The sequence below is a fragment of the Quercus lobata genome, chromosome 10, assembly GCF_001633185.2.
Source record: "Quercus lobata isolate SW786 chromosome 10, ValleyOak3.0 Primary Assembly, whole genome shotgun sequence".
NCBI lineage: Eukaryota > Viridiplantae > Streptophyta > Magnoliopsida > Fagales > Fagaceae > Quercus > Quercus lobata.
Window position 1 is genome coordinate 53,357,167 of NC_044913.1, and position 12,590 is coordinate 53,369,756.

The following is a 12,590-nucleotide window of genomic DNA, read 5'->3' on the forward strand; positions in this document are numbered from 1 at the left end:
ATTTTTTCATTCACCTTAAATTTTCTCGTGAAACAAACAAAGATTAATTATATAATTGATTTGTAATTTTGTTAATTTGGAAAGGGTAAATTAGAGAATTCATTTGGTCAATAATTTATCTACTCTATTCTCTCTCCAAATCTCTCCAATTTGGGGGAATTAAAAATGAGGGGTTAGAGGTAATTGAAACCCCTCCAAACCCCTCTTTTTCCTTCCAAGAAAAATTTCCAAATAAGGTAATTGAATTACTCTCCCTCCCTCTACTCTACTCCCCCTCCTTTTTTAAACATCCAAATAGGCCATAACTCATATCAAACAACTAGTGGCAAAATCATCAAAAAAAAAAAAAAAAAAAAATCTCACGCAACCAAATCATTGGAGTTGGCTGGTGGTGCCTTGGATCTTGGAGCCGAAGATTGGCAGGAGAGGGGACCGGAGGTGGCTGAGTTTTTTTGGAGAGAAATCTGAGAGGGTGGCTGGTTTTTTTGAGAGATATATAAGAGGGAGAGTTTTATCGCCAAAGTAATTGCAGGAGTGATAAGTATGGATTTAATAAATGTAAAATATTTTCCCAAAATTTGAGGTGTAAAATACTTTGCATTAATTTGTTTAGTTGAGTTCTTTGGCTGAGAATATTTTACTGTAAAACAAATATGGTAAAATTGGAAACATTGAAACAGTTAGAGCCTCTCACTCTTTTATTTTGTATTTTAATTTTAATTTTGGGCTTCTATTTTATACCAAATACCCTGTTAAAAAAGAACAAAGAGGGCCCAAAAGTTTGGGCCGAGAACCGGAAGCCCAAGTGAATCAATCTCTCCTGGCGCCATGTTCATCCTCTGCATGTGTACATTAGAAACAATTCTCTTCTAACAGAGGCAGCTAGCTCAACTTGATCTTCGGCCATGGACTTGGAATCTAATTACGAAATTGCCCCCACTGCCGATTTCATCTACTCCCGCAACTTCACCAGAGTCGCTTTACAGGTAACGCTGAATAAACCACCAAAAAAAAAAAAAAAAAAAAAAAAAAAAGAAACTTCCTAAAACCCTAGAAATTATCTCTCGTTTTTTAATCCTCTGTTTGGTTTCCGAGAAAACCAAAAGGAAAATATAATTTTCTTTTGTGTTAATGGAATTGGAAACAATTTACTCAACAAAAGGAAAAAAAAAATAATAATAACAGAAGCTTTTAGAGAGATTGCAGAAATTCGGTGTCTTTATTCTCTGATTGGTTGCTGAGAAACTGAAGGAAAGGAAAATAGAAAGTTAGTGTGTGTCAGTGAGAATTTAAGTTTGATTAGTTTGCTAGTTTCGGTTGCTTTCTTCAAAGTTTCTGAAGAGATTTTGGAAATTTTATTTCCTTATTCTCTGTTTGTTTCCTGAGAAAATGAAGGAAAAGGAATAAAGGGACTGTGTGAGTGAAATTTAAATGTGATTAGTTTACTTGCTTGAGTTGATTTCAAAGAGATTATTGAAATTCTGTTTCTTCATTCTATTTTTGTTTGCTGAAAAACTGAAGAAAAGGAAAAGAAAAAAATTGCTGTAACTGAAAGAGTGAATTTTGAATGCAATTAATTTTCTAGTTTCAGTGAATTTCTTCAATTTTTCATTCTGAATTTACTTCAAATCATATTCCTAAATTTCTATCAGTGGCCAAAGAGAGAGGTTTAGGGCTGACTTTCAATGCTCATTAGTCGAAATCCAACTGCATTTTGTTTGAATTTCAGTTTCCAGATGATTTATTGAAGGATTCCACGCGAGTGGTGAGAGCTCTGCGTGAACAACTTCGGTCGCTGAGAAAATGCAGTACTGAAAACAGTGGAGACAACAACAAAGATGTTAGATTATTTGTGATGGCAGACACAACATTTGGTAGTTGCTGCGTAGATGAGGTTGGAGCATTGCATGCCGATGCTGAGTGTGTTGTACATTATGGACATACGTGTCTCAGCCCGTGAGTACTTGTTAACAAATTTGGGTAATTTATTTGCAAATTTCTGAGGCTGTGTGTAAGATATTAATGTAAACGGGAAAAGAATCATGCATATTCCATATCTTTTACGCAGAGCTTAAGTACAGGAATCTAAAATAAACATTCATCACTGAAATTGCTGACAATGTATGATTATTTATTTTGAATGTTTGCATCTCAACTACAATGAAAAAGTAGTCAATCAGTACTAGCTCAAATGGTTGCTCCTCCCCTTGTAAGAGCAAGATGGAGGTTGAGGTCATGGGTCTCAATTAGTTCAGGGAAACAAAATTTAATTACATTTTTGCATTTTTCTTATTAGAGAAAAATCTTGTGAGTAAAAATCTTGCAGAAACATGCTATCCTTAGTATTGGCATTTTTGGCACCTTAATTTAAACTTGCATTAAGGAGTTTATGATGATTGGATTGAAGAAAGGCTTGCTGCTGAGGCCCACCTATTTCAGAACTGTGAAATTGAGATTCATGTCTTGCCATTCTTGATAATCTTTTCCTTGTGTCCTCTGGCCAACTCTTGTCTTCTTAAAACATGTGTTCCGGATTATTTCCTGCCTGCCAGCATCCAGCACCATCATTTAATTGTAAAACAATTTTCATGTTTCAAACCCCTCCCCCTCCTCTTGCAGCCAAAAAATCACCTAAAAAAAATTCATGTACTAAATCTAAAACATCAAAAACAATTTTTACTGATAGTTTGAGTTGCAAAGAGTTTAAATCAGGAAGAGAAGGAATTAAAGCCAGGAAATAAAGTGGTAGGATGTAATATTGATAATGAGAAATTGCTGGGGACCTTAATCAATGAAAGTTAGATGTAATGAATCAAAGAACTTGAGACTAGTGAAGGCCATTAAATCCTTTGCAGCAGGGTTAGGCTTTAAGGTCTATGGTGTTAAGGGAGTAAGATATGATCTAGATTTATTTGTTTATGTTCGTTGCAATGTTAATTATGGTTAAAGATTTGAACTTAGGTTTTCTCTCATAATATTTTTTCATTGAATTTAGGAATTCTGCAAAGTTGGCTTAGCAATGTAGTTTTCTTTGCTGTTAAAATACTTCAGATGCCATGCTATTGAAGGCCTCTTTTCTGTTTGCAGGACAACAACACTTCCAGCATTCTTTGTTTTTGGAAAGGCTTCCATTAGTGTGTCCAATTGTGTTGAAGATCTTTCGAATTATGCTTTGACCAATGGCAAACGTGTTGTGGTATAAAAATTAATTTGAAATGTTTGCCTTTTCATTGCAATAAATGGATTTCAGAGTTGACAATGTGTGCCTAATGTTTGCTTTATTATCTTTCTAAGTTTACCTTTTTTACTCATCAAAATTTGAAAGAAAACCATAAATGTTTATCTCACTATTTACTTTCATATGGTTCATAATATTTTGCATGCTTCAGATACATATAGCTGCATTTGATACTGGGAAGAGCAGGCCAGTCTAATGGTATTCTTGTTGAAACAATTTGTTTTTGCATAGAAAGAAAGGTTCAAGTCAACTAAATAGTGGCTACTGTATGGGATTAATTAGTGTAAAGGTTTGGTGGAGTGTTTATGAATATTGTTGCTGGTATGCATTCTTTGTTTGAACTTATGACAGACATTTTAAAGGATTGACATACTTGGGAAAATGGTCAATTCTTATTAGTATGTGGAAAACAATCCTAGGTCTTTGTTACAACACAGTGGAAAATTTACTCGCATGCTAGCTAGCACATTTGATGCATTATTTTACACATGCTTTGTTTTTACCAGTGAGTATTGAAATGATATGCTGCAGATGTTGATGATTTAACTGTGTGCCTCTTAAAATATAGAGATCAACAAACATGGTTTGTTTGCAATATACTATCAACTGGATTATTAGGCTAAGGAAGCCACGATTTTGATAAGATATCGCATTATTTGTCATTAACATTTGGGGTGGTTCTGAATTTTTCAGTACTTTTATAATGAGTGTTCTACTTACATCCCATAATTTTTTCTTTATTTTTTAAGAACTTATTATTTTGATTTTTCTTATTTCCTGGAAGACATATTGCATAAATTTGTTTAACTTCCCAAATGCAGGTCCTTTATGGGCTGGAATATGCACATTCAATAAAGCATATTAGAGAAGCACTGGAAGAGGCATCAAGGTTATCTCAGTCCAAATATAAATCAGAAATCCATTTTGCTGATGTTAAGTGTTCTGTTATGAATCCATCTGATGATCATAACAACTCCAATGGGCTTGTGGGACCAGCTAGTGACTGTACTGATAATAGCACTTGTGGGACAACATCAGCTAATAGCTATAGTATTGGAGGCTTGACCTGGAGCATACCTGACGGACAAAGAATGGAGGACTACTTGCTATTTTGGATTGGTTCTGACAATTCAGCATTTGCAAATGTTGTGATGACATTTAATGGCTGTGATATAGGTAGATAAATTGTTATGTCCCTCACTACATGTGTGTTCTATGTTCCTAATGATAATTTCCTGATATTCACAATGTATTTGTGTGTTTGTATACCTCAGATCCCAGCATGTTGCTCCATCCATATGGTTGACAAAGTTTTGAGGGTGGAGATATTTTTGTCGTTCTTTTTACTAGCATCGTGATTAATTTTTTATGAGCCTATTAGTGTCGCTAAAATAAAGTTTTTCCTTTTCACTATTTGTAACGTGCTGCACTTATTTGGTATACATGCACATTCATCCATAATTTATTATGGCTTGCAGCTTGCTCATATGTGGTATGCTTAAACATTTGTGCATACCCTTGAAGTACTGTTACAATGCTCATGCGTGTATTTGAAACTTAACCTGTTTCCTTTCCACTACTGGTCATAAAGTGTTTTCTTGTGAATTCAAGCTGTATAATTGCAAATTTTTTTCCCACTCTCTGCATCCGGCATATGTCTTAAGTATTTCCCATCATTGTTGTTGCTTTTCTTATAATTGAAAATTCATTAGTTAGAGAAATTAATAGCAATATCAAACAATCACATGTGGAGATATTTTGAGTGTTTTTATGTTGATTTTCCATTTTCCGTGTAGCTTCCAGCATGTGTTAGCATATTGTCAGTTACGTTTATTGTTTTCTATTTTTCATAATTAATCATTGCTTTATGTTTGGTGATGTTTGTTTTAGTCAGATATGACGCAATGGAGAATTGTTTGGTGACGGATGTATCTCAACAGAAAAGAATTCTTAAGCGCCGGTATGATATGCAATGCAATTGTTACGCACCACTCCCCCCCTCCCTTTTATCAAATTTATCTCCTTTTCTCCTTAAAGTTTTATTGATTCACTTGTACCTATTGTTCAATTTATGTTGTGCACTTTTTTTTTTTTTTTGATTTACTGTTTGAATGATGCATGCAGATATTACCTGGTGGAAAAAGCAAAGGATGCCAATATCATTGGCATTTTGGTGGGAACTCTTGGTGTAGGTGAGTTCCTTTGTGGGATTGAGCGAGATAGGTTTGTATGAGTGTTTGTTGTGTACAGTTTGCTAACTCAGATTTTTTTCGTTCTAAGCATGTTTCATGAATTGTAAACACATTTTCCTTTATTTAATCATGTATTTTATGCCTAAAGGCTAATAAAGTTGATCTTTGATGAACTAAGTTGTTGTTAGACTTCTTTTCATTTCTTCATTATTGATTTATATGGTTTCTTAATTTTTATCAATTGATCAATTCTGATACTGTTATATTGATTGGGTTGTCAGATTGACATTGATTTCTGTTCTGGGATGATTTCATGTCATTGTGTGTGTGTACATGGTTGTTTGCTATATTTGAGCCCTTAACTCCTTCTTTGGTGAACTGGTTCTTAATTAATCTAGAGAACTTGAAATTAAAAAATTTGGTAAGATTCGTCAATATTCCATTTTCCATTTAAGCATGACAATCTTATTGGTCTGGTAGTTTAGGACATAAAAAATAAAATTCTTTTTGTTGTATTATTTTTCTTATATTGTTATAACATAATTTGTCATAGTATGGTGAAAATTTAATAATGTTGAGATTCATGCATATCTACCACTGTAATTATTCATCCTGCAACTGTTGATGCAGCTGGTTACCTACGTATGATTCATCAGATGAAAGAGCTGATCACAGCAGCAGGGAAAAAGGCCTATACTCTTGTTATGGGAAAGCCAAACCCTGCTAAACTTGCCAACTTTCCTGAGGTGAACTTTGATATGTGCAAGTTGATTTCTGCCTGCTTGTTTGTTATGGAAGTTGGAATATAATAGTTTTGTTAACAAAGTTTCCATTTGTGGCAGTGTGATGTTTTCATTTTTGTCTCCTGTGCCCAAACTGCTCTTCTGGAGAGCAAAGAATACTTATCTCCAGTTATTACTCCATTTGAAGCTGTGCTAGCTTTCAACAGGTATTGTGTGGAAAATTCTTTGTAGTTATGTCTGTATCTAATGATTCTGAATGAACGAACTAAAATAATTACCTCTTACTTTATTGGGTTAAGTTATGGGCTGTGTCATTCTTTTATGAATTATATCAAAATAAAATGCTTTTTTTTTTTGGGTGTAATTATTTGTCCTTGCTGTAGAGATTAAAACTTTGTAATATGTAAATTATGAAAGCTGAATAGTTCAAATCTGGTTTGAATTAATATTCTGGACACAATGACCATTAGGAAAACAGGCCATCATGCAAAGGATGACAATAACCTCAGTTACCCTAATACTCTAATTAACTGCTTGACTTTCCCTTCATGTTTCTCATGTAAGATGCATCTGTTTTAAGGTATTAATTTGGAGGTCTGCATCTAATCAGTTGATTGCTTTAACTAGGAAGAGCTAGATGCTCTATGTACTTTGTACAGAATCTCATTGGTCATTCTTCTCCAATGCAAGGCCAGGGAGTGGCTCAATAAATGAATTTCTTGCATTGGAGAAGTCTTACATTGTGATTCTGTACAAGTATATAGAGCATCTTACTTTTCCTAGTATAAATGGCAACTCCTCTTGTAATAAACTTGGCATGATTTTTAGCTCAAATGACACCTTTATACCTTGTAAGAGCAAGTTGGAATGTGAGGTTGTGGGTTCAAGACCTGCTGGATGCATGTGTAACTTACCAATAACAAACAATGATTTGTGGGCCCCGCAGTGTATTGTAAATAAGGCATGCCGACAGCTTATATTTGAAGGAAACATGATTTTAGGAGACATTTTTTGTTGTTGAACTGAATCCTGATTTCTGGTTTTTAATTTTCTTTAATGTTTTTAGGAGACATATTTTGAGTTGATTAATGTTGTCCTAGTCAATTTACCAATATAATTTAAAGTTCTTTTAGGTAATTTGCATACTCATCCAAGGTGCATGGAGTACATCCTATTACAATAAAATGTTTATTATTTATCAAAAGAATAAAAAATAAAAAGAGGAGTAAATTTATATTTCCTTTTTCCTATGGATAATAGGAGAACTTCTCTATTAATAGTCCTCCATAAAGTTCCTCCATTTTCTAGTAGATTCTAGACTCCTTTTCCTTCTAAGTTAATTAGTTTGGTATTATTGCTAGAATAATGCCTATCCCAATCAGCTTTCATGTTTTGTCACCCTTATATTTCTTTTTGCTTGAACTGAAGTTGAGATTAGCTGATTTTAGGCTTTCTCTACTGATGCTTCTGAGTATCATTAATCATTTTATTTCTATATATTTCATTTTGATTTTATGATCTTCTAAAGTTGTCCTCCATTGCCATAGTGATAGTTTTGAACTTGTCTTTTATCTTCTCAATCACCTTCCATCGTTCACATATCAGGCTATCTAAATGCGTTCTTGATATATGATTTAGAGTAGAGTGTCTAGTGATGAAACAATAGAAATCTCAGTAAATTCTTGTGGTTGGATATTTGTATAGAACCAAAACAATTAGGAATGGTAATATATGGGCTATGGGGAAACATTGTGTATTAGCGTTCATGTTTTTTAACTAGTTTATACTTATCAAAAAAAAGAAGAAAAAAAAGGTTTTTTAGTTAGATTATTTCTAGAGTTAGATGCCTCTCTCTCTCTCTCTCTCTCTCTCCCTCCCCCCCCCCTTCCCCTTCCCCTTCTCTCTTTACCCTTAATTCTTAAAATATTAAAATTTCTATGATTCAGAGGAAGTCAGTGGACAGGAGAATATGTAATGGAATTCCGGGATTTGATCAATTCATGTCCAGTGGAAGTGAGAAATGGGTCAGAAGCACGGTTTTCCTTTTTCCATGGTGGATATGTAGAAGATTTTGATCTGCAAGGTAGTTATCTCTCTCCTTTGGTTTGGTTTGTTGTAATGAGTATGATATCATTTACAGTGAATGTCAAATAGAAGTTTTTATAAAAGAAAAAACAGGGATCTAGTCTAATTGCTTGATTCTATGATTTTATGTTTTCCTCAATGGAAAATTTGATTAAAAATGGTAAGTTACACTTCTGGTGAAATATATGTGGATGTGTAAATGTCAATCAAATAGAACATCAGTGTATGAACTTATTACTTTGATGGAAATTTCAATTCGCTCAATTGAAATTTTAGGTGTTACTGTTATTGAACGAAATGTGCATATTTTTCTGTTTGAGATGATTTATACAACATAAATAAATAAAAATGAAATATAGTAAAAAAGCTATGATTTTCTACAGGAATCCCGTTCTACCAGATGGTATGTGTTGAACGCTGCTTAAATTTACTAAGAATATATATATATATATATATATATATTATTTGAAGTGTCATTTGTGTGTTCATTATCATCCATAGTTTTTTGTTTTTGGTATACAGCAATCTAAGACTTTGAATTGTTGAATTGACCTACGAAGTTGATAAGTTGAACGAATCTTTTTTTGGATATTTACCATATTTCATGGGATCTGAATTTATTATTTATTTACTTATAGAAGAGAATGGTGGGGAAGACAATGAGGGGACTCTTGCTTTAGCCAATGCAACAGATAAGGTTCTGCAATTGCGTGACAATCCAAAGTCTGTAATCAAAGGAACAGCTAAATCTGGACCGGAGTTTTTTGCAGCTCGATCTTATCAAGGTCTAGAAATGCATCATGATAATTCCTCGCCAGAACCATTTTTAATTGGGAGGAGTGGGAGGGCATCAGGATATGAAAATGAGAAAAGCAAACAAGAGGAGGAATTATGATCAACACTGTAGTTTTGGAAGCAGAGAGAGTAAAAAATGGATCATATTAGTCCCAAGATGGGTCAATGCTTGAGGAGGAGGTGCATGCAGACTATGCAGTACTCTGATGACAGGGAGAAAAGTGCATATTTTACAACGGTTGTGAATCTAGAAAAGCTATTCTTATTACATTATATTTTTTTTTTGAATGGATGATATAGATATTCTTATTATATTATTTAAGAGGGCTGTAGATAAGTTGAGTTTGAGCTTATCACAAAATGAAATTACATGTTAATTGTCTTGTAAAACAAGCTTTTATGGTTTTTTTTTTTTTTTTTTTTTTAAATTAATAATTTCACAAATCTATGCTAACCATTAGTAAAGAATTATAGATGAAATTAGATTATTTGAATTAATTAGATAAACCAATTTTTGTTAATGAACTTATAAATTTTAGATTAACCACGTGTCATTAAAAGTTAATGTTTATATTTCATAATAAATTACAAATAATAATTTGATCTCAAACAATTCAATCTAAGTTTATATAATCATATTCTTTTAGCCACACAAATAATGTTATATATACTTTAATCTAGCTATACTTGAACTTGTTCATAAACATGTTATAATAAACACATTATAATGTTGAGTTAGGGATTTTTTTTAATAATTGTATCAAAATTTTGGTTTGAGTTTGGTTTTGTTACTTTATTTACTAAATATATAAATGATATGAACAAAATATTTTTTTCAAGTTAAATTATACTATAAGTTATAACTTAGTTCATTTGATAAGCTTCTACTTTTAGTATAGTAAGAGCATTCATATTGGTGGAGTCATAAATTTAGTAATATAGTTTTACAACAAGTTACTTTATTTATTTTATCTTCTCATTTTGTACAATACACCAAACATCAATAGATCTATATTTTTAGCTATTTGATTAAAATAATAGTGTTAAACTTATATCCTATAATAGCACTTTCAGGAATCACAAATTGTTTTGTACAGTTTGTATTATTAGATGAAGTTAGGTTGCACTAAGACCAAGTCAAGCAATTATTAAATGTTTTGTTAGAATAAGTTACTGCTGCAATCAAGTTGAGTAAGTCGTCAAGAAATAAAAAGATTGGACTTGGTTTGTTCAATCTTTCAATTCGAGTATAGTCCCAGCTCGACTTTGGCACCCAGTTAGAAGTGTTCAAATTTGGTTCAGTTTATAAAGACAAACTCAAGCTAGTTCAAGAGCTTGTTTGATTGTTTCTTCGATTCACGACTAAACATCATGAATGTATTATTTTGAATTTCAACTGGAAATTTTCATCGTTTTCTATTTAACTTCTTGTTAAGGTAGTCAGTCATTTCACTAATGCACTAATTTATTGTTTATTCTTCTATGTAATATCATATTTATCAAATAAAATATTTTGCTATAAATTAACTCGACAACATCTATCAACCTTGTATCTATATATAGTTAATTGCATCTATATGAACTATTGCACTGGAGCATGTTCATGAATGAGTTTACTTTCAAAATAAATTAAGCATCAAAGGAAGCTAATTGTATCTATATGAAGTATAGCATTGGAGCACGTTCATGAATGAGTTTACTTTTAAAATAAGTCAAGCTTCAAAGGAGGCTTATTGCATCTATATGAAGTATAGCACTGGAGCATGTTCTTTGAGTTTACTTTTAAAATAGGTCAAGTTTCAACGGAGGCTTAATAGTGGGTTCTAGACTTACAATCTAGAAAATTGACAATTTATTTTTATTTTTTATTTTTGAATAAGAGAAATGAGACTCATACTTCAAAATTCAAACCACACTTAAACCAAAAATCAACTGCTATTGATGATAAAGAGTAATTATCATGGAGTGGATACCATAAACTAAAATACTATTGTATTTACATTAAAAAAAAGTGCTTAATATTGTCTCCTTAAAAAAAAGTAAATAAATAGAAAAGGGTATATTTTCCTAATTTTTCTTTCCTAAAACTTGAATTGTTCAGAAAATTTTGATTTATTAGTACAACTATATAAGGATATTTCTATAGTTCTATTAACTTACTTGAGTTACTGCCTTTGGGGGCATGGTGCGTTGGTAGGAGTCTTGGACTGAATTACATCTACGTGTCTAAAAGTTGTTTGGTTCGAATTGTGCGTTTTGTAAAAAAATGTTGTACCACGACATGGATAGCTTTAATGCATCTAATGGTGCCCCACACCTTGAATACTACAAGTTTAAGTGGGTCGGGTCAATGATCACATGCGTGAAATTATTCATTAAAAAAAAAAAAAAAAATCTTACTTTGAGTTATTTTCTCAATATTCTCATTGCTCGTTGGTTCATTACTAGCAAGGTTTTCATAATCATACACGAAATATTACACTTTCATTATGTGGATCTCTATCAAAATTCCAACCAATATCAATTCTTACACCTATATAAGAATCTACAGATAATTACAGAAAATGATAGATTTTCTAGATTATAAATTTCAATGAGAACAGAACTGTTCCATAAAGTTTTGAACTGTCCGCCGTTTTGTTAGAGTCAAATCATTATGCCTAAGCTTGACGTTGTGAAATACCCGTACTTAATGAGGGTGGGCAGGTCAACGTAATCTAGTCAATTTGTGAATACATGACTGGCGATTGACATTTTCTCCCTCCTTTTTCTTGATAGTTATTGATAATTTATTTATTTATTTATTATTATTACTATCTCAATTGCTTTTCCTTGATTCTATATTTCATGTATATGATTTTTGATTTAAAAAGGTCATTAAATATATATATATATCAATATCCTTCATTAAATATATACTTTTTACTTATTTAAAAAGTTTATACTCAAATTTTTATTAGATTTATTTAAGTTTAAATTAGAGATGCTAAAAATAGATTGTTTATTTGAAAGGTAGTGCATTGAATCTCATTCCCTAAAATATTGAACTTTCTGAGCAAGACTAACATAAAAAGATAGGTAATTGGGAAAGAAAAATGTTATGTTCATAATATTTTTACAATAAATCTTACATGATAGGAAAAATTTTTTTAGTGATGAGTTTAAATTAAAACTAACAACAACCTGCCACTTAGAAGAATTTATTGTGAAAATGTTGTGGACGTAGCATTGAGAAAATATTGTCAATTACAAATAAATTAAGTTTTTGGGGTTCCAAATTCCATTATTATTTTTTTATTATTAAATTTTAGAGGGCAATATCCGAATTCCACCTTTTCTCTCTCCAAACAAATCTAGATTCTATTTTATTTTATTTTTTTCTTCCAAAGCAAATTCTAATGTTAAACATTTGGATCTCTCTCTCATACAAATTAATTTAGGTGGAAATATTATTTAGGCAAAAATGCAAAACTCGCCTTCTATGTTTCATCAAAATTCATTTTAGTTCTTTAACTTTACTTTTGTTCCTTTCATTCA

The 12,590-nt window shown here is 31.9% G+C and overlaps 1 protein-coding gene across 2 annotated transcripts; it reads left to right on the forward strand.

Moving 5' to 3' along the window:
* Positions 1 to 850: 850 nt before the first annotated feature.
* Positions 851 to 9,429, forward strand: LOC115962538 (2-(3-amino-3-carboxypropyl)histidine synthase subunit 2-like). 2 transcript variants are annotated; one of them, XM_031081391.1, is made up of 10 exons: positions 851 to 986; positions 1,730 to 1,956; positions 3,088 to 3,196; positions 4,060 to 4,414; positions 5,129 to 5,198; positions 5,363 to 5,430; positions 6,061 to 6,176; positions 6,273 to 6,379; positions 8,120 to 8,256; positions 8,897 to 9,429. In XM_031081391.1, the coding sequence occupies exons 1-10, from the start codon at positions 906 to 908 to the stop codon at positions 9,151 to 9,153; spliced, it is 1,527 nt and encodes a 508-aa protein (XP_030937251.1). In that variant the 5' UTR covers positions 851 to 905; the 3' UTR covers positions 9,154 to 9,429. The 2 variants fall into 2 exon arrangements, with proteins under 2 accessions (XP_030937251.1, XP_030937252.1); XM_031081392.1 differs by having other exon boundaries at positions 8,900 to 9,429.
* The last annotated feature ends 3,161 nt before the right edge of the window (positions 9,430 to 12,590 follow it).